A 22,713-nucleotide genomic window follows, 5' to 3' on the forward strand; every position below is an offset into this window, starting at 1 on the left:
CACATAACTGCCAGTGGGGTTTTCCATTATGTTACAGGAGACCGTGGTTTGTTGCATTTTACAGAGGTAGGAAATGAGCAGTTCCAGCGTGTCCCTTTGGTAGTGACTTAAGGGTGTCAGGCCTGGATTGAGGTATACCTTTCTCTCTAGGTTTGTGTGTGCATAAAGGCTTAAGAGGAAGGTTTTGGCTTCTCTCCTGGATAAGATTCAGGAGAAAGCCAAGGATTCCAGTGAATTCTCATAAGGTGTATTCCAAAACCCTAGTACTTATTATGTATGCACAGCCCAAGGACATAATGAGTGAGAATCTGGCTCTGCTCCAGGGGAAGCCCAAGAGAATGTCTTTATCAAACACTTTGTTCACTCATCATTCACCTCAAGGATAGAATTCCTGTCTTCCTTTGCCCTCTCTGCACATCAGACTCTCTCGCTCTTAGCAACTCACACTGTCTTCTGTTTACTGCTGGAAACACAGTGTGGATCAGGGAGGGGCATGGTACATAGATGAAGGCACTTAGAATCCTTTACATCTTAAGTACTAGGATATTATACTATATTCATCTTGAAATAAATTGCATGAATTGAATGGATGATAGATGGATGGACGGATGGATGGATAGATATCTTAAAAGAGATACATCTCTCCCACTGCACATCTTTTTCATACTTGTTTTCTTCTAGGCTGAACTCTCCATTGTAATTTTGGATGGGAGGTATGGAGTGCTGATTAAGAACATGTGTGTGAAACCCAAGTGCTGGCTTCAAACTTCAATTCAGCTTTAGCTGAGTAGATTTGGATATGCTATCCAAATATCTGAATAATACATTTATAGAATGAAAATGCTATCAGTGTCTGACCCCATTAGAAGAACTAACTCACATGGAGAACTTTAACAGAGAGCTGGGCAAATAATGACGCTTGACTTAAATGTGAGCAATCCTAATGATGTCTGGGTATCTTGCTCTTTCTGCAGCATCATTCTATGACGTCTTAATATCTGTCCACAAAGATTGTTTGAACATGAATGTTCAAAGGAAGATGAATGTTTTCAAACATTTTAGAAAAAAGAAGTGGCTACTACTAAGACAATCGCACAAAGGAACTGGGTTCACTCAAGGACTACTTTCTCCTGAGTCAGCCTGGGTATCTGCCCATGCTATAAAGTCAGAAGATAGTTGTGTCTTGCAAATGCCCCTCCCATAACTATAACATATGACTTTCCCTAATGAGACTGAGACTCCTATACAATGTGACAGAGCTGCTGCCTTTCCCTGCTAAGTTGTTTTAAAATCATTCCATGGCTCTTGCAGATCCTCAGCAAGCAGCAAGCAAGGCAGTAATTAGACCCTCTGCTGAGCACCGTGCTGGTGATTTGAATAATTCAGAACATTGGTAGTGGAAGGGAAAGCAGCTAAAATAGAACATCTACCTGGTTAATAGCCAGATAACCTTGAATTTCCCAACAGGATCAAAGAACATAGCAGGGCCAAGGGTAGGAGGTGAAATACTACAGAACTGTTCTGGGTGTTCATCCTTCTATCATTCCAAGATCTCTGCTAACTTCACTTTGCATATCGGCTTTTGTGTATCTTATAAGTACCTTCCAGGCCCCTCTGCTGCCTCCATCCTCATAGGCTCCAGGTCAATCTTGATATTTCTAAAGTATTACATCTCTGTGTTGTCCCTGTGTTGATGCTTTAGGACTATGTGACCTTAATGAAATGGATTTGTTAATCATATTCTGCAGCATTGGAAAATATTTTCATTCAGCAGGTTTTCTCTGGCTTTGCTTACCTGAGAATCCTGCCAATGGAAAATTAATTGGATAATATTGATCAAGGACCTTTGAGACATGGAAGATCCAGACATCTTTGATTTTATCAGATTCTTGGATTGTGATTCCAAAGTAGATGGCAAATAGAGTCCTGTAGTCATGGAGGCATTCACACACAAGAAGGACTCTTGGAGGTCCAAGTTGAGGATCCCAGTTGTGGGGTTGAAATGTCATCTCTCACTGTACCTCAGTCACACTCCAGGATAATATATGTTGCCCTCGTCACTCTCATGTCATCAAATTGTTTAGAATTTTGGATATTGACTGTTTCCATGAATAAGGTTCAAGGGCAACTTGAAGAGTAACCCTTTAATTATAGCCCAGACAGTGAAGAATGTGGAATCCAATTCAGTTCAGTAAATGTCATTTAAATGCACACTATGCTCACATCACTACATAGAAAAATTAGTCTTTTTCTGGACAAACTGAATTCAAGTTCAAGTTACTCACCAAAAGAAACTTATTTGCTGCCAATGTCTGTCCAAAGTGAACAAGAGGATCAATTTATGACTCTATAATTTACATGATGATGTGTCAAGATCCAGGTGAAAATGTACCAGAATAATTTTTAAAACAATACATTCTATTCATTTAGTATGACAGTATCTTTCACAGGGACACATGCTTGAAAAGGGATTTGCTAGCCAGGAATGGTGACAGATGCCTGTAATCCCAGCACTCTGGAAGGCAGAGGCATGCGGATTACTTGAGTTTGAGGCCAGCCTGGCCTATAAATCGAGTCCAGGAGAGACAAGGCTATACAGAGAAATCCTGTCTCAAAAACCCAGGAAGAAGAAGAAGAAGAAGAAGAAGAAGAAGAAGAAGAAGAAGAAGAAGAAGAAGAAGAAGAAGAAGAAGAAGAAGAAGAAGAAAAAGAAGAAGAAGAAGAAAAAGAAGAAGAAGAAGAAGAAGAAGAAGAAGAAGAAGAAGAAGAAGAAGAAGAAGAAGAAGGATGATGATTTGCCTGCCTTTGGATTTGCCTCTTATTTACTGTACCATATACTACTTATACATGTCCTGTTTTGTTTTGTGTTGTGCTGTTTTTTTAAGTGGCAAGGACAGATAATCTAGGACTAAGCAAATGTCATACATGAAGATAAGACAATATTATTGCTGCCCAAATTATGGAACATAACTGGATTCTTAGTGATGATCCTTGAAGGTGGTTGTGCTTAAAGAAAAAAGGAGAGTTTACCCAAAGTTATGGCCAAACGATGATCCAGAAGGACTGGAGCTTAACAGAGCTCACACAGTCACTGGATTCCACTTTGTGATATTTAAATAAGTAATGAATAGTAAAACAACAACAGAAAAGATCTATCTGTTAAACCAGTGAACCTCAGTTGGGTCAATTTCCACCCCAGGGTGCATTTGGCAATATTTGGAGACACTTTTGATCAGCACACTTAGCAAGAAAGAGGAGGGATATTAATGCTTCTAATAAAAATGCATTTATAACAATACCACATGACAGAAAGGGAAGACATACACACACATACACACACGCACAGGTACCTCTACTCCAAAATGTAAGTAGTATTAATTGCTGTACAATTTTCTTCATCTTTGCTGAACTTTGGTTAGTGGAATTACTTCTTTTGTTTTCAGTGCCTCTCTCTCACACCCTTTCTCCCACAACCCATCAATACCTTTTAAAGAAGTTACTGAAAATAGCTCTTGATAGACCACTAAGTAATTATGTAAAGGAGTCATAAAACCTTTGGGGTAAAGAAGGGATAAGAGAACATAATTTCTCCTACATTGTTAACTTCAGTGACTGCAAAGGAGGTGTTGAATATACTATGCAGGAAAACAGGAACTCATCATGACCTAGAGTTGCTGAATTCAGACCTTCCCTTGGGTCCTTTCTCAACTTATAAACACATGTATGTATCTCTTTAAAAACTCATTTCAACTCAGTATTCACATTACATCAACAAAAGAGGGTGGAAATTTTCAAGATGATGCTTGTTGCTATGGTGTTTGTGAATATTCAGACCTACTCAACTTTCAGATTACCTTTAAACATAACAAATAAATCCAAACAAAGGGCATTGTTGTTTTATACTTTATTTGAGAAGAGACCTTACATAAACTATGTCAGAAGGATACAGGTCTACACATGATTTCATCAATCAATAAATGGAGTTGTTAACATAACATTGACGATATGATACTATGAGGAAGACAGATGCATGACGAAGGAGTATTTACAACTCTCACATATGATATATTTATATTGAAATGGATATATACATATATACATGTACATGTGCATATACATACATATGTCCATACATACACACACATATATACATATATATGTATAAATGATTTTAAACACAAACCAATAAAAGAGTTTTTCTTCCTGTAATAACTCACTTGGAACTGAAGAATGGTTGGCTTTTGTTAGTGTCAAGGTATTAAGTCTCTACCCCCACATGTAACTCCAACACCCATAGACTTTGAAGATGACACACTTTTGCCTTGGGATAAAAGTGAGGGTGAAGAATGGGATGAATGTATGGGGTTGAGAGAGAAGGACATGCACAATGAGAGAAATGACCTTTGGTGATACCATTAAATCATCCTTTTGTATTAAACATAAATTATTAATACAGTTTAAAAAAATAAGTTTCTGTTTTCTTCTGAGGTTGAGGAGGAAGGGAGGCAGGATGGGGATAGAAGAAGGGTGGGTTCTTGCCTTTCCAACACAACTCTTCATGTCAACTGAGAACACCTCTTTCTACCCTGGGACCATCTTGTCATCTTACTAAGTTACTCTTGGTTCTATGCTATTTTGACTTTGCTCTGTTCCATAAAAGATACATTTCTAGAAGAGTTTTATTTAGGACTATGAACCTGTTCTCCAAAGGCAAACACAGTCATTATTTTAACTAGATAGAGTCTGCATTACTTCCACATCTAAAGAAAGTTAACACAAACAAGGAAATTAATTTTTAAGGAGGGAAAATAATGGAAGGAATGACTTCTCAAGGAAGGGATACTATGAGTTAATCCTACTGTATCTAACACCACAGTCTGTTATATTGACAGCTCAGGAATCCAACCTTGGGAAGCAAACACTTATGAAGGCACTTCCCAGTAGCCTGTGAAATAAAACAGTGAGCATCATGAAAGAATAGTTTTGTCAAAAATAAAGCTGAATATTGGTCAGGTGGGACTTACATAAACAACCTAAGATGTGGGTGAGCACATCCTAATTCTGCCTCATCAAGTTCTTCAGCAATTAACAATACCTTGTCAGTTGAGCATGCCCCAAGCCAAGCTATACTGAAGCTCACCCCACTTCCCAAACTCAGTGAGTACATTTGCTCAGCCCCAAAACTGTTATGTGAATATGTCACATGTGTCCCCCTATGCCACATCCACCGTTGTTCAGCAGTTGCCATAAATAAAAACAACCCTTCAGATTGCCACTATAGTTATACAAACATTGGGAAATACACACAAACACATGGGGTCAGACAAGATATAATCACTTTACAGATATTTAGTACAGAAAGCTTAGGGGTGGGGAATGGAAATCAGTTGCATCAGCACCCAAACTTCATTTGCAAAATTCCTCGCTGGGAATATAATGTCCTGCTAGTGCTCTGAAGTAGGTACCAGCTGATTTTCCAGATATTGAAAGTTTGCTGCACAACATCAGCCTAAAGATAAAGGGACATGTAATGTCCAGTAGGAAAGAAATCAGTGTATATCATTTACACGGCAATAAATCCTTCATTTCCCTTGAAATAAGATATGTAAAGTAGCACTTAGTTTAATACAAGTTTTGTTCTGCTTTAGACCTAGCTGTAAAAAGCCATTCATGCAAAAAATTACCTCCAGTTTTAGCTGGATGTTTAAAGGACACTTCTCCTGAAACAAGACCCTTTCATTTAAGGGAAAAACATCCCACTCAGGACAGCCAGTGCTGGCTGCGAGTAGAAAATACAAGACTTTGGTGTTTACAGGGCACTTGCCTTAAGAACCCAGAAGTAGCACTGAGCTCACCTCTAAAGAGGCAGAGCTAGATGTGCCCTTGAAATTTTTAAGGTTTTTTTTTTTCCAGAAAAAGTACAAGAACATTGCTGGGGTTTAGCTCTGGCCTGTCCATCCTGAGGCATCAAAAGTGTCTACTCTCCATTCATCTCAGATCACCTTTCTGCTTGCCAGAGAGTCACATGTTCCATGAGTGATGTATGTGTAGCTCTTTTGTCTGTTTCATTGAAAATATTCTCTTATGGAGCTCTCCTATAGCTCAAGGTCTTTTCTGCACATATCTTTTCTATACTATGAAGATTCTTTGATTAAAATAGAAAACAAAGTTCTCCTGTTTTAACAGATTCTAAGTAGAAGATATTTTTACATGCCCACTCTGTCTTCACTCTGAACACCACCCAGAGAAATGCATGCTATGGTCCTCTTTGCATGACAAGTGTGAGCATGAATGGGCTCATTTAAGAAGGCAAGGAATGGAGAGAGATGCATTCTTCCTAAGATCCATCCCAAGGTTAGACGTCACAGCCCTGTTAAACTTGTTTTTCTGAGGCCTGACTCCAGCCTGCTTCTCCTGCTTCCCTACACTTTAAAGGAATACTGCCTGCTGTCTCATCATTAAATTCTATGGGTTGTTGTAAGTAACAATGAGGGGGAAAGAAGCGTTTGTAAGGAATAGAGAGAAGACATGGAAGGCTAGAAAGAATGATAGAATGATCAGGACACAGATCATTGAGGGCAGCCAAAAGGGAGTTTGAGTAACACCTGTGAAGAAAAGGAGAAGGAGGAGCAGCCGCTGCTATTTGACTACGATCTTGGAGAGGGCCCCACAGGAGAATGCCAAGTCAATAAGAGAAGACTGCCTAGCCTCTGAGTGACACCTACACATTATTTTGTGCTATAGGAAAACTGGACGACCACAAAAGCATAGTGACAAGATGTGCTTCTGTTGCTCTCATTTCCCCAGTGTCCCTTTTGGACTGGCCTGGGGAAAGCCACGAGGAACTACTTCCAATCTTAACCAAGACTGTTTAAGGCAAAACAGCTGTTGAACAGCACTCAAGGTTAAGAACTGGATGCCAAGATTCAAAGTAGTATCTTTCCATAAGTTTCCAAAACGACAACATTGCTAGACCCTTCTTTGTCCTCAAAGCTCATAACTTTATCTCCACCACTGTGAATTACTGCCTTTGGGTGCACACCAATCAACCATGGCCTTATCTATTGTGAGCATTAGGTATAACTTTTAAAAAGTGATTGTCAATGAGAGTATTACTTATAGGAATTTGCAAGTCAAGGGTACCTAATAAAGAAGAAGTTCCTGTCCCAAAGCATTCCCACCACTAATATCCCCGTGTCTTTACTATCTCTGTGCTGAGAAACCTGGATGCAATAGTCTATACTTTGTTATCAGGTCAAGAACATAGTAAAAACGGTTGTATCAGGCTTAGGGGAAAATAAAAGCTATTCCTAGATGTCAAAACATGGTTCACAAATGTAACTTCGTTAGGAGAATACTGAGAGCTTGTGAGATAACTCCAAGGAAACAAGGTTAAAAAAAAAGTCTTGTAACCATGTTCCTCCATAACATGGGTCATTGTCAGTCCCAGGTATAATAAATAGGAGGTGGTTTGCTTCAGATTACACTTTGCAGCTTACTTTTGTTATTCAAAGATGTTTCCAAGCATGACTGTCCTTGTGACTGTATACAGCCTAAGCTTGTGTGAGCTTTGCTCATGACTTTACTTAACCCTCAGAATACCCTCAGAGCATAAACTGTCAGATGCTTCGAATAAAGTTGGTTACTGGATGAGACTTTAGTCCCTTTCATTTTTAGGCTCTGCTCTCCCAGCTTCACATCACCAACTAGATTGGTAACTCTTGAGTTGTGAAAAATTAAATATATAAGGACCTAAATTTAAAAATAAAATCTTCCAAGTTAGCAGGGTATGGTTGTGCATGCCTTTAATCCAAGCACTCAGAGATACAGAGGCCGGTGAGTTTGAGGTCAGCCTGTGAGTTCAAGGCCATCCTGGTCTACAAAGTAAGTCCAGAAGAGCCAAGACTACATAGAGAATCCCTGTCTCAGAAAACCAAAGGTGGGGGGAGACCTTCCGAGTTGAGGCTCAGTGGGTAGGAAGTGATGTGAAAAAAATTCTGTCCTTCCCTGTCTGGAAATCCAATTGCAAGAGTAGACCTCAGAGAGGGAAATGACTGCTGTCCCTGGTGCTGAAAACAGAGAGCAGGGTCACAGTGGAATTTACACTTCCGTGATGAACAAAGACAAAAACTACCTATGAAACTAAATCATCTTTTCACAGATCCTGACAGTAGCTGAAATATCTCAAGCTGTATTCCAAAAGTCTCTTCTTTAAATATCATTTGAGGCAAAAAATAGTTCTGAAATAACCTTAATACCTGTGAGGAAGAATTAATGCCTTGCCAAAAATCTACATGGGTAGCTTACTCTAAACTATCTAAGCTGCCTCATTATTCAGTCCTGTTGGCCAAGTTCCTGGCACAAATTAGGGATTCCATTACTTCAGAAAAGAGGCCCACAGACAGATAAAATACTAGAGTCTGCAGGTGTTGGGCACTGACTCTTTTTGCACTGGTATCAATAACAAATATGGGGTTGATTTGATTTGCTATGACTGAAGATTTCAGAATGAAATATTTGGGAACTATTTCACCTTGTTCAGAAACATGGGACTTTATTTCCTCTGTAACACTAATTTTAGTGTCACATTCCAAGAAACTGAGCAGAGCTTTTACTGTGCTTGAGAGAAAGTCTAAATGTATAAACAGCTGCTTCTGACCTGCTTCATACCTTAGAACCACATGCAAGTGAACACACATGCACACACACACACACACACACACACAAATACACACACACACACACACACACACACACAACTCACAAAGTAAAACTCACCTTGAAAAGAGAATAAATTTTATATTTACTGGCAGAACTGCACTGATTTTTTTTCTTCCACATTTAGTGAGAATTGTCTTGCCCTAACTTTCTGCCTTTCTTCCTTCCTTTCTTTTTTTTCTTTTTATTTGACAAATCTCTTATGTCAACCAACCAGGGTCCAAGAACATAAACAATAAGACTTCAGTTGCTGTGGTACCAGTATCAGAAAAATAACATGGGCCATTTGGGGTTACCTCCAACCCCAACAGGCTCAAGAGAACCTTTGCTTTTAGACATGAACTATAATCAATCTTTGATAGCCTTAGAAAGGAAATATCCCAATGGCCCCCCAAAAGGCTAAACTTTCACAGAAGAGAATGAAAACATGCATTAAAACATGCATTGCTGTTCCTGTTAGCATTTTGGCTCAAACTTTCCATATTCAGCAATTTACTTCTCTAATGAACCTCTGAGATCTTTCATTTATCAGTCCCATGTACAGGAAGCCACACTGTGAAACTACATGTTCCAAGCAAGCCTTGGTAATGCTTAGAAGAGCCTCAAGATTATCGAAAAGAATTAGGAAGCATTGCCCTGAACCAGATCGCATTCTTCAATTTCACACCACAATTTACAAGCATATCCCAATTTGGATTCTCATTTCAAACAAAGCCAGCACGTTTTCTACCTGGCAGACAACTGTAGGGGGAAAAGTCACTCAGACGGAGATCTAGAACAAGGGTGCTATTTTCCTGCATCAGAAAAGCAAACACTGAACCCAAGGTCAAAAGAAAAAAAGAAGCTGTGATCTTCTGCACTTGTGTGAAACATTTATGAGTTTCTCAGGATTCTCAGTACTCGGCTGTGTTCTGCTTTCTCTCAAGAGTGGTCAAGATCCTTTTACAGCACACAGACAACACTTTATCAGACATATCACACCTGATGGCTACTTGGAAATTGAAGGGAAATAACATTTGAAAGATTTCACTTTCCAAGTAGTCTTCATGGCAAAGAACTTAAAATAGTGCTTGGCATCACAAGCACCTGGGGCGTTTTTAGGCACTGTAAATGACTTCATTGCTGTAACCTTGGCAATCTGAGCCTCAGGAGTTATTGGCTAGGGTTTCATTTGCAGTCAGACAAGGTCCTCAGCAGGAATCCCTCTGGAAACACCCTGTTGTGCTCTGGGCCATTGAAAATGAGGCCTGGCGTTTGGTCTTCACAGGGATGGTTTTCTTTCTCTTTTGATTATCCCCGTCTTCCCTTTGTGTGGACCCCTTACAGTCCCTAGAAAGCTTCAAAATCATTATCACTTGCAACCATGCTCCTTGCAAGATCACCTTTACCACTCAGTTTAAAGAGGAAGCGTCATGCAGCCTTACTTTACCAGGCATTATTCTGAAATCTACAGAACCTCTTCAAAGCAACACTGAGTGGTAAGGAATTAAAGCAAAAAAAGATGTCCAGGGTTTCATGCCAGAAAATAAAATCTACTAATGACCCCTTCCAACTGGGTAAAATATACCTTTCTGCTAGTGAGAATACAAGATGTTTTCCATTATTGAATATGCAATAGTGATTCAAAGTGAGCAAACGCTAATGACTAGCTCCAGAAACCAGACATGAGAGGGAATAAGAAAAGTGTTCCTCAAATACAACACAAATCAAAAGTCTCAACACTGAGCAGCATTCATTGCCCAACGAGTGGGCTTTCCCCACCATGGGGCATTGGAGACACCACCTCGGGGTGGACTCTGTTGCTCATGGTAATCCCTTGTGACATGCAGGAGGCCCTCAGCAGAGTTGTTATAAAGAAAGAGGCTGATCAGAAAGAAAGAAATCTCACAAGACGTCTACCTTTTATTTCCATTGCTCCCTCACTTTTCACCTGTCTTGACATTTCTTCATTGATAGCCCTTAAACAAAATAGAGCAGCAAGTCTTTCTTAAGGAAATGCAGCCAGAAAAGCTTGGGAATCACAGTGAAAGTATTAGTAGAAACCAAGAAAAAAGTCTTATATTGTCTAGAGTTATGGGGGAGAAATTAATACATGTGAAAGTTTTGCCTGTATGTATGCCTGTGTACCACTTCCATGCAGAAAGAGGGTGTCAGATCTACTGGAACTGGATTTACAGATGATTGTGAGCTTCCATGTGGGTGCCGGAAACGAAACCCAGCTCATCTTGAACTTCAGCCAGTGCTCTAAATCTCAGCAATCTTTCCAGCTCCTGGAAGAAAAGGTAACATTGTTCTTGTTTGTTTGTTTGCTTTTTAAATAAGTGATTGTGTCAGACATGATGGATTTAATTTGACTAGTATTTTGTATCTGTAAGTCCCATTCTGGTACAGTCAAAGCAACTGTTGATATGAAATGATTTGTGGAATAAGAGGATTGGCCTCCCAGCTGGCTCTTCAGTTGGCCCGTTTTTCATCATAGTCATCATTCCACGGCATGGTTCTTAAGTTCATTTCTTAAGGTACAACCCTTTCTAGTGCCATCACAGCAAAGACCATTTCCACCAAAACTGGTGAGTCACTCTTCTAACTGTTCTGAGAGTGGGTAGACATTGGCTAATACACAGAGCTCTTAGTCCATGGAGAGACATGCCCCTGCTTATAGTAGACTAGAAAATGAGAAATGTGTGCTTTGTCATTTACCAGGATATTCAGTAGTCAGGAAACAAAAGATAAATGTCAAGGAAACACATTTGAAAGAAGTTTTGCCCTTAATAACCAAGCCAGAAGGATGAGATGACTTCAAAATGACAGACTGGGGCCTTATAATAGGCCTGTTGTACCAGAGTCTCAGGTGCAAAAGCACCTGATGAGGCACCGATGAGGGGCTAATCATTTGGTCCATGGGGCTGGAAAGAGACTGATGGATGGATGAGTGAGCAGCTTGTTTCTTTCTGCAGAAACCCAGACTAAATCACAACATGCTCAGGCTAAGGAGAGGAGCCACCTAGACTCTCCTCCCCCTTTTAGGGCTTAGAGCCTAACCTATAAGGGTAGGGAGCTGGGCCTTTTGGAGCGGGGTGTCTCCAAAAGTGCTCTCAGGGATACCTGCTATGATTTACTCTCCTGGTTACTAATCTAAGCAATGGATTAGAACAGAGTGGCTTTCCCAGTCTACGCAGTTTGAGAAGGAACACAAGCTGCAACTTGTTTGCCCACTTTCAGTTAAGTGCTGATGACTTACTTAGTTACCCAGCCAAGTGCCCTAGATGCCAGCCTCCTAGCTTCTAGGCCAGCTCTCTTTTTGTCTCTCAAGGACTTCATGTCACAGTTCAATTAGAATGCTTGAGTTTTATATCCAATGGTTGGGCCAATAATCTGCTTAAACTAGTTCATATCTACTTTCATAAATGACGTTGATGATGAATCTGCTGCCTCTTTCCCCAGAAAGTTAATTAACAAGAAAAAGAGAATCAAATCTCAGTCTGGTTTCATAGTTTGAAAAAAAGATAGGGAAGAGTCCTATATTTACGTATAAAATTTTTGAGAAACTTGGGTGTTTTCTTTTCTCCATCAAAGGACCCTCAACTTTGTAAATAACTCATAGTGCAGAAATTTATAGGCTTTGTGCTGCTAATACAAATAATGATAGGCCACAGTGAGGGAACAACATGTGTGGTGCATTCATTTGCACACACATGCTGAGATCAATGAAAGCAACAGAAATGGGGCACTGTGGTCTATATGCAATAGAATTATCTAGGCATTTGCATGCATGTGCTTGCTTATATGTGGAAGTGAATAGATATCATAAATAACAAAAGGGTGGATATGATTTGTTCTATATCAGCATGAGAATCTAGAAGGAAACACAGCTCTGATAATTGCTTTTAAATAAAGTCATCAAGATTGCCTCCGTGTAACTGCTGTATTACTCAGCCCAGAAATCTATTTTCTAAGTCAATAAACACAATGTCCTTGGCTAAAAACTTTCAATTCTCCTAAAGAAATATCTAAAAGTATACAAAGAGATTCCCACTACTTACATTAAATAAGCAAAGACAGGAAAAAAATAACCTGAAAGAGAATCAGACTCAAAAACTCTGCAAAGAAATTTGTTCTTTGGACTTGAGCAGGGCATTCTAAAATCCTGAAGCATGTTTTAAGAAATGCCTGGGATTACGCTGAGTAGCTTTTATATGTCTGGAGGTGGTTAGGGCCAAGCTGAAGGTTTCTTTTCAGAACTTCTGATGCATGAGATGCACATGTGTACTTTTTTTTTATGCTTGCCATCTTATCTGAGAGGGTTCATCTGCCCAGGAGATCTTAGCGTGGCAACACTTCCTACAAAGAAAGCCAATAAACTAGTGCTTAGAGCAGTGGTTCTCAACCTGTGGGCTGCAACCCCCTTGGGAATCGAATGACCTATTTTACAGGGACCACCTAAGAACATCCTGTATATCAGATATCTGCATTACGATTCATAACAGTTGCAAAAAAAAAAATACAGTCATGAAGTAGCAACAAAAATAATTGTATGCTTGGGAGTCACAACATGAGGAACCATATTAAAGGGTCACAGCATCAGGAAAGTTGAGAACCACTAGTTTAGAAAAGGGCTGTATCCTTTATCCCAGCCAGGAGATTAGAAGTGAGGGCCGCCATTCTTGAAAGGCTTAGAGGAAACATCTGTGTAAGGACAAGCCCTTCCAGTCCTCAGACCCCACCCACCTCATCTGCACTCGTGACCTTGCTGTATCTGCTGTATTCCTGCAACCCTGGAAGACTGGGGGCATATGGATGGAGTGACTCTGAGCTCTGGGCTCGTCTGCAGGCCATTTCACTTTGAGATCTGCTGTAGAGAACTGTTTATCATCACTGGGATGGCTTTCATGTCCTCTCAGGGGAAAACCAACACAGAGACAAACACTGTCACTCTGACCAAACAGCAAACTTGGCTCAAGACTCTATCATGCTCACAGAAAGGTCAAAGCTCCCTCTCTTGGGGTCAGACCCCAGCCATAGTGCCTTTGTTCCCATAGGCTAAAAGTTCATGGCTTGTGAGATCAGTAGGAGGAGACGGGGAGAAGGGGTTGCTGTGGGTGGGCCACCAAGGGCTTCAGATGGGATTTACAGGGACGTGCCACATGCATCTCAATGAGCTGTGCAGTCAAATTCACTGCACAGAGGTTAATCTAGATGTCAACATTGTCTGACAGCACTGAAATTACTCCAGGGCAGGGCTCCTTCAGAAGTCTTAATATAACAGTCAATTCCATCCTGCCTGCAGGAAATGAAAGTTTTCTGCTTTGTGTGCCGAATCGTTCAGCGCCAATTTTCTCACTGTTTGAAGTCCAAACTGTTTGTGGTGCTGGGATTCACCTTGTATTAAGACTTTCGCAGACTTTAAGAAGCCAGATGCTCTGTCCCATGGAAGCCAGAGAACGTGAACTAAAAGAAAAGGGGAAATGAGAAAGCAGAGGGAAGGAAACCATCACTGAAATGTACTACTCTCCTTGGGTAGGAGAAGTCACAATACCTGGACCAGGGTTACTCTTACACCCTAGAAGCAGCTTCAAGGGCAGCAGGTAAGTACCGGGCAGCTTTTGAATAAAGCCGGATGAGGAGCTAATCCCCATCGGGAGAAATCGAGTAGGTCCTGCTACTTCAGAGAATATAAACTGACTTTCTCTTTAAAGTATCACACCTCCCCTACGAATGCTTCATAACTGAAATAATAAATACCAGACTTGGATGTGAGCTTGTGATTTTTTTTTCCCACTTGTCTGAGGGGATCCCGAATCCAAAGAGATGCTAGACTACACAGTGCGTAGCTGGGCTCTCACACTACCTTTATTCTTGCAGAAAAGAAGGCTAGACTCCTGGCTGTTTAAAAGGAGAAGCAACAGGACTGGCTCAGAGATGCTGAGTGAAAGCAATACCTAAATGCCTAGGAGCTTCTCAGAAGGAGGGGCGGGGTAGAGTGGGTTCCTTGTCTTCCTTGTGTTATCTCAATCCGCCTTCTATTAGAAGTGTCTATGGGCTAAATCTCTTGAGAGCTCTGAGCTTAGACCTTGGGGCTCCAATATATTCCTGGATAGTTAGGCGGAAAAGTTAATAGAATTTACTCTCTTACCTCTGTATGAAAAAAAGAAAACTTTGCTTGCTGGTTTAAGGCATCATTCTTATAGCAAATGTCAAATCAAGCCTTCCTGTAAAGCTGGAACCTAGCTGTCCACAGGAAGGGCGATACAAACTTTCTGACTTTCGAGAGGAATTAGAAGCACCCACACATTTGAAAATGTCATAATGAAACTGATGATTATGTACAATTTAATATTGCAAATAAGAAGGGAAACAACAACAACAAAAAAAGGTATTCCATGTTCTCTCAGGTGGAGCTTACATCTCCACAGATCTCACAGAAAGGTGCCTCTGTTGTTACATGAGAAACTTGTTGAACATAAACAAACAAAAAAAATGTGTCTGGAGAGAATGTACCAGACAAACAGGAACCCTGTCAGAGGCCAAGGTGCCCAAGTGCAGAACAAAACCTAATACCCAATGCATTGACACAAACAGCCATCAGCACCACACCCTCGCCAGTGCCTATCAGAGAAAAATAAATCAATTATTATCCTCTCAGATCCCCTCTGTCCTGGCCCTCCTGGGAGAGGTTTCCTTTGCTGTGCCGGTACCATCAATACCAAATCCCAAACAAAATGTAAGTGCAAAGGATTTCTCTGTGGTGAGCGACCAGAAAACCAGGAAGGGTGATCTTGACTGTGTGGTGAGTTCTCAAATACCAGAAAGGATGATGTTGAGTCTCTCAGGTGTTATTTTCAATATAATTTAATGTAGGGAATAGCAGAGGATCAAACTATATGAGGTAACCAGTTGCCCTTTGGGATCTTTCTGAATATCTCTGAGGCCCGTCCACCTCTACAATTCTCATCCAGGAAAAACAAGGTATAAAGAGATTCCCAAACTGCAACTGACTTGCTGATTTCAGGGAGCTGTCTCTGGAACTATGACCATCACATGGATAGAGAGAGTATGTGATGCGCATATGTCTAGAACTGAACAGGAATGTTTTCCTAGTGAATCAAGCAATCCCCAAACAGTTTTTGAAGTCCAAACTGGTGTCTTACTAATAATGCTCAAATTTGGAGTTACCTTTCCAGACCTATTAAGTATTACTTGATACAATTTATTGTTACCAAATAAGGTGAATCTTGGAAAAACTAAATCATAGTGAGTGATTACAGGGTCTGAGCTCAAGGTGATTCTTTTTTCTCTAAAGTAAACTACTTGTGCATTTTAGTAAGCCGGTACCCAACCAAAGCAGACACTAGACACTTCAGAAATGCTTGGCAGTGGCTCACTGAACTGCTGAAATGTTGATTCATTGACTGATCATCCACAAATATTCTGTGCTCCCCACTAAGCAAAGAATTGCAAAGATCAAAGTCTCAGGTAAATGTAAAGATTATTCTGTTGCTGTTTGGTTCAGAAAGGAGAAGGAAATATGACTGCTAGTCTGTTCTTGGATGTAAAAGGATTTGGGGAAAGCAAGTACATATACAAAACCTCCTAGTTTCTGACCGAAAGTTCAGATTACTACTTGCCTTGCATGGGAGGTGGGTGGGACTATCTCTATATCCCCAGAGTCATTTCTGCCAGTGTGGGCATGTGAAGTGGGGAAGGTGGCTAGAAGAGGAGAGCAGTTTCTCTTAAAGAACGCAGATATCAATTTCCTGACTTGTGTGTCTGGATCCTGTAGCAGTGTCCTTCAAACATACCAGGCACTAAACATTCTTTATTTTCATTTTATGATTAGTTTTGGTCAACAGTAGTAACTTTTCTTCCTTTCTCTCCCTCCCTTTCATTTCATCTTTCATTTCCAGCGTACAAGCTTAGAATAAAGAAGTAGATGGGGCTCATAATAGCCTTGCGAACTGAAATTGACCTTAAGGATCCACCTATTTGAACTTCATATATCTCAGGAGGGAAGACTGAGAGTCTAAAAGATGCTGATTGAGTAGCCAAGCACAGAGGCAGGGTTCACACTGCTCTTTCTGCTGTCTGCAGGACTCTTGCAGCACAGTTGCCTCACTCTTACTTTTATATTGAAGATCTTCTGTGGGCATTGGATTCTGTAGTATTTAGCACCAGAAGTACTTACACTAGTGTGTTCCTCAAGGTAAGCGCCACCAAAGGTGAACAACACTGTTCAGTTCAAGCCCAGAAAAATGGAGGATCTTCACCTCCAGTGAAAAGCTTTCACCGGGAATAACTTGCACGTGATCTGCTGAGTGGAGAAAGCCCAAAGTTCTTAGTCTGTTGACTAGAGTAGGCTTAGTAAGCCCGGCAACCACTCCCAGGTCAGAGACATAATCAGAAAGGAGCATCAAGTTCATGTCCAAATCAAATAACTAAGAAGACCCTTGTCCATGACAGCCTGCTCTACAGTCAACATCCAAGTCACTCTTTGTCAGTCCAGGAGTGACCCAGGTGACAGTAACAGGTTAACAGAGTTAAGCATGGGCTCCCTGGAACATTCACAAACATGTATAGTAGAGTTGACTTCAAGCTAAGTACTAAATGAATCTGGCACGCTCTTTGAAGGTGTAAATGTGTTTATGTAGGAAGCAGGATGGAACAATTGGCAGCGGCTACATGGGATGACGGACTCTCATTTCTGGATTCACTGGACCACATTAGATCTTTAAAAAATAAATAAATAAATAAGTAAATAAATAAACCGCCAATAATAATTGTCTGCTATAGGGGAAAGCCGGGGTAGGGAATGAGACAAAATGCTCCTATATTCTGGCCTAAAGTAACCTCAGACCCTTTAGACTCTTTACATGTGTGACACAGGTGAAGAAGAGGACCAGAGTGACTTACTGCCACCAACCCTAACCCAAGCACAGTATGTCCTCAGAGACAACCTCCTCTGCCCACACAAGGCTGAAGGAGGATTTCCTAGGTATTCCAGAGTGATGCTGAGAAAAAAAGTGACACAGTGATTCAGTGCTGTTAGAAGCTAAGAACTCCAGGCTAGGATGAGGTCATGACAAGGGCACCCCTTACTGTGCACATAAGGGAAACGTGACACAGTGAAGTGGGAAAATAAGGAGGAGGGCACCCTGCACACCCCAGAACACTAGAATACATGTAACTGTCCAAAGCTTGCTCTGTATTTCCTTACTTGCTGAAGTACCTCCAACCCTTTCTCCACCTTCTAAAGCTCACATGTAAAACACACTCTCCACAGAGAAGACGCCAGGATTGGAAGAGGGTTGGCCCCGTTGCGCACCACTCCTCACTCCACTGTCCTCTGTCTCCTACTGTTACACGGGCAGCTGATAATGGACACGGAGAGGAGGTGACCCCGATGTTGATCTGGAAGCCCAAGGAACTGACAAAGGACACAGGAGTAAGTTCAGTCTTGTCATTTCTCCTAACTGTCCCAGCAAGTCTCTAAACCCTTTCAGTTCGCCATTTTTTCCAGACCATTAGTAAACAAAAAGCCTTAAGTGATGGGTTTGGGGAAGGGTAGATCTCAGAACACCATTTCTAACTAGAAAACAGTTTCCCCCTCAGGCCCCTGTAATTATTCCCTGCCTGAGTCTCTCCCCCTTAGTTATCCAGATTAAATCCTGAATGGAAATTTCCACCCATCATTCACCTCCCCAGCAGAGACCAAAAGCCTCAGATGGACCAATTCAAGGAGTAGTAAGAGAAGTAATTGCCACGGGAAAGCAAGGGTTCTTTTGAAAGGAATCCAAAGAGCTTTCCCCTAATGTCCTCAGGGACCAGGTACCTAGCACAGTAAGATGTTTCACACTGAATTCCCAGTCAACCCAGCCCTCTCCCCAGTCCAGCTGAGCAGCCTTGCTGAGCTCTGAAGCCCAACCATGGCTACAATCTGAGCACAGCTCTTTTCTATTTGAATAAAAATATTTGTTGGTCTTTAAAAAAAAAAAAAGAGGAAAACTACAAACACATAATTCAGTCTTAAATCCACCACAGAGTTGCTCATATGTCAGCTGCCTTTGCTGGCCAAGGTCTCCAGGCTATAGACAGATCCTTCAGCTGGCAAGGAAAACGGTAGTCAGCGGCTCCTGGGAGCTTCTGGTAGGAAAATGTCAGTCTGTTAGGTAGCTCTGTGCTTGGGATGAGGTGGGGAGTTGTGTACCCTAGGAAGAGCACATCCCCTCCTTCCCAGCAAGATGGCTCTGTGCAGCCAGGCTTTTGCCTCCCTGGGGCGTTTCATTGTCGAATTGGAGAGCAGTCCTGAGAGCCTCTCTTTTGCAGTCCTGGGCAGCACAGTTGGGAAGGCAGTGATTCCCCTGGTGCTGGGGCTGAGGGGATTGGCCCCAGCTCAGATGCTTCATTCTCTCTCCGGGTTGGAGCTTGGTCCTCATTAAGATGCCAAGTCTGCGGCACTGGCCACTCACTGGACGTCTTCCAGAGAAGCTTCAGCCCCTCCTCCACACCCAGCCCACAAAGCGATTTCTCAGTCCCTGCCTTTTCACAACAGCTCAAAGGCAGATGCATCAATCCTTCTGAGGGCTGAAAACGTGAGGAGAATGCCAAGGGCCCAGCACAGGTGCCAAGTAGATTCTTCTCTGCTGGCTTTCGCCAATGCCAGTGTCTAGCTCCTTGAAACACGCATGTCTCGGACTCTCACCTGGATTCCTTCCTTGGCAGTGGGGTTCACCCAGGACTTGATAGAACCTCAGGATATGGGGAGAGGGAGCCAGATAGGAAATAAGACCCAAGGGGATGACAAATTGTGGCCCACAAGCAACTGTCTCTCACCACCAAAACCCAAAAGCCTGCCGTGTCCACATTAGTAGCTGATACCAAATAATGTGGGTTCTAAACCTCCAAGCTCCCCAAGGGCCTGCAAATGAAAGGACAGGCCAAGAGTCTTTTTTCCCAGTGATGGAAAGAGGAGTGACAGTGCCTTGAGAGGATTCAGACTGCAACTGCTCTTACTTCCTTGGTTCTTTCAATCTCACCAAGTCCAGTTCTTTGAGTTTAGAGGATCAAATCTCTTCAAGCCTTATAAGGAATTTGAGCGGGATTTACATCCGGAAGGGTGAGATTCCTCTCTCAGGAGTCCCCCTGCTCTTATTTGTTCAGGTGGTTACCTGACCATGGATGGCTTTGTGTGGTCTGATGTTGGTATTTGTTCAGTATTTACCCGTAGGTGTCATCATTGATTTCCAAAAGCATCAGGACTAGTCTACTTTGTAGAACAGACAAATTAGAAAAGTGTCCCAAAGAGGAGGAAAAAGGGAAGAGAGTGAGGCATAGGTCAAGGCAGACCAGAGATGGTTCCGAAGGGCCTGGACTTCCAGAATTGTTTCCTTGCAAAGCACCGTCAATGGGTCACACATGTGCACTGATGATTGTGTGCCACCCTGCCTCCTCCCAGCCTCTCTCTCTGCAGGGTCAAGACGAAGAGCTCCGAAATCCAGAGCTGAAGAAGTGTGGGCCACAGCTTAAGTCAAGGGAATTTCCTTTGTGTTAATAATAATATTTAATTTTTTCTCAGTTGTTGTCTTATGGTTTTCTCTATCAGCAGCTTCTCTGTGTATTAGAGAAGGTAACTCTCTGTAGATATAGATAGATAGATAGTTATATATATAAATATATATGTCAAATTGCCTTACAGGGTTTCTTCCTTTTGTTTTTGTTTTTTTTTTAATTCAGTGTTGTATGTGTAGCAGGCACTTGAGTTTATATGAAGATGTTCGTTTCAGTCAAAGATGGAAGAAAGGAGTTGAGATGAGGAAAAAGAGGATAATGAGGCAGGGAGAGAGGAGGCAACAGAGTATAAATGCTTGGCCACCAGTCACACTAGCCGAGAATGTCCAGGTAGATTGGGGTGGCCTTCCCCAAAGCATGGAGGATTTTGTAGATCTCCTTAATATTCAGCCGCTGCTGTGGTTCCCTCTGCCAGCACCCCAGCATGACATCATATACCTCTTTTGGGCAGACTCGGGGTCTCTCCAAGACACGGCCTTGGGTGATGCACTCAATGACCTGAAAGGGCAAGGATAAAGAAGTTACATCCAGAAGTTTATTCAAAGCCTATGTTTGGTCCTGGGACTTGTGCTCAGCAGAAGGCATCTATGTGACTCATCAGAGAGCCGACATCTGGGATGAAGGCAGCCTTTGGTTTTCTTCTCCACTTGTGCAGAGGTTGCAGGGTCAATGAGCAGTGCAGGTGGATCTGATGCTGTTTCTGCTGTTCCTGCTGGGCCAGGGCACATGGACCCTAACTCCATCCAGGTACCCTCCCCTTTTACTTTAAAGTTCTGTAGTCCTGGTTATCAGCTGGAAGGTCTGAGTTACATTCCTCTCACTTGTTGTAGAGATTGGGCCCTGACCACCATTCCTCTATGTCTTAGCATCTGTGATACTGAAAACCCTTTTTAGATATCTGCCCATTTCCTGCCTGCATACCTATGTCCTCTTAATTCCTATTTAATTTTATTTAATTGTGAGTGTACATGCATGTGTTTTTGCATGCCTGCATGTGTTTACATGTTCACACATGCTTGCATGTGTTTGTATGGGTTTACATGTGGTAAGGTGGGCGTCTATATGTTTATACATGGGGTGTAGAAGCTCACAGTTAAAGTTGTATATCCGCCTTTCTTGAATGCCACTGCCTTGATTGAAGCAGGGTCTCTCCCTAAACATAGAACTCACCAATTCAAGCTACTCCTCTAGCCAACTGTCCTTGCCTTCCCAGTGCTCATAAGCTAGGCAGATGCCATACGTGCTTGGCTGTGTATATGGGCTCTATGGGTCTCCACTCCAGTCACCACGCTCTTATAACAAGTGCTTTGTTCACTGATCCATCTCTCAGTCACTGGTTCCCATTTATAGCAAGTTCTTCTCTTGCCACAGCCTCTGTGCACAAAATCCTAGGATTTTTTTCTAAGCAAAGTCAACTCTACCCTCTACCTGTCTTACTTGTTATTTAAAAAATTTTGTACTTTTATTAATTTAAATATTCTTAAATTAGTTTTGAGATTACACTATAATTACATTTCTCCCTTCCCCTTTCCTCCTTCCCAAACTCCCTTATACCTCTCCCCAATTTCGTTCAAATTTATAGTTCCTTCTTTCACTGTTATTGTATGCATATACGTATGCCTATATATTCCTAACTATAACCCGTTCAGTTCATATAACATTACTCAAATATTTTCAGGCTGACCGTTTGGCAAGCAATTGCTGTTGTTCCCTGGGGAAGACTACCTTCCCTGCTCCCAGTTTCCCTCGGTTTCTCATAGTTCTTGGTGAGCTCCTAGGTTCACCACTGCCTGGGTGGCCAGCCAGTGCAAGTCAGTCAGCCTCGGGGAATCACATCACCCTTGTCAATAAGACTGGAATCAGGAGTAGCAGAAGGACCAGATGCAACAATAAAAAAATACACTGTTCTGAAAGGATGGCTGCAAGGTGTAAGGGGCCCGTGTATGTTCTTTGCAGTTCGATTTCAGTTCCTCAAAGACAGTTCCTTTGAAATGCTGGCAACTGAACCCAGGACCTCCAGAGTAGGCAACTTTTGTGCTTATCTATACCTTCATTCCAGATACGTTTTACAACAATTATTTACTTTCCCATTAGTGTATATCTATTCTACACAATACTGGGTTATATAAGGACATTTTATTCAAGTATATTGCATTTTGAATGTATTTCCACTGCACTACCCTTTTCCCCCATCTCCTTTTCTTTAATTTTAACACTAGAGTTTATTTTTCTAATTAGCAAATGCAGTATTAAGCTCCATTCTAACATTTTGGTCTTATTCTTTTTCTCCCATTTTCTGCCCTTCCTGGGATACTATATTGTTCCCTTCTACCACCTCCACACCATCCTTTCTGCTCTCCTGTCTCAAGTGTCCTGTTGTCCTTCCTCCAGGTTTCTCCAGTACTTCTTTCTTTCCTCCCAACACCTCCTTTC

General features: G+C 41.7%; 1 protein-coding gene across 7 annotated transcripts in view; it reads right to left on the reverse strand.

Moving 5' to 3' along the window:
- Positions 1 to 3,889: 3,889 nt before the first annotated feature.
- Positions 3,890 to 22,713, reverse strand: part of NTRK3 (neurotrophic receptor tyrosine kinase 3) — a 403,447-nt gene continuing 384,623 nt past the window's right edge. For 6 of the 7 annotated variants that reach the window (XM_084773602.1, XM_084773598.1, XM_084773597.1 and 3 more), the window contains one exon: positions 3,890 to 20,778. In XM_084773602.1, coding sequence (XP_084629728.1) covers positions 20,593 to 20,778 — 186 coding nt within the window. In that variant the 3' untranslated portion in view covers positions 3,890 to 20,592. The remainder of the gene's footprint in view (positions 20,779 to 22,713) is intronic. The other variant, XM_084773599.1, reaches the window with a different exon arrangement.

The sequence above is a fragment of the Acomys minous genome (assembly GCF_964271855.1).
Source record: "Acomys minous genome assembly, chromosome: 2".
Taxonomy (NCBI): Eukaryota; Metazoa; Chordata; class Mammalia; order Rodentia; family Muridae; genus Acomys; species Acomys minous.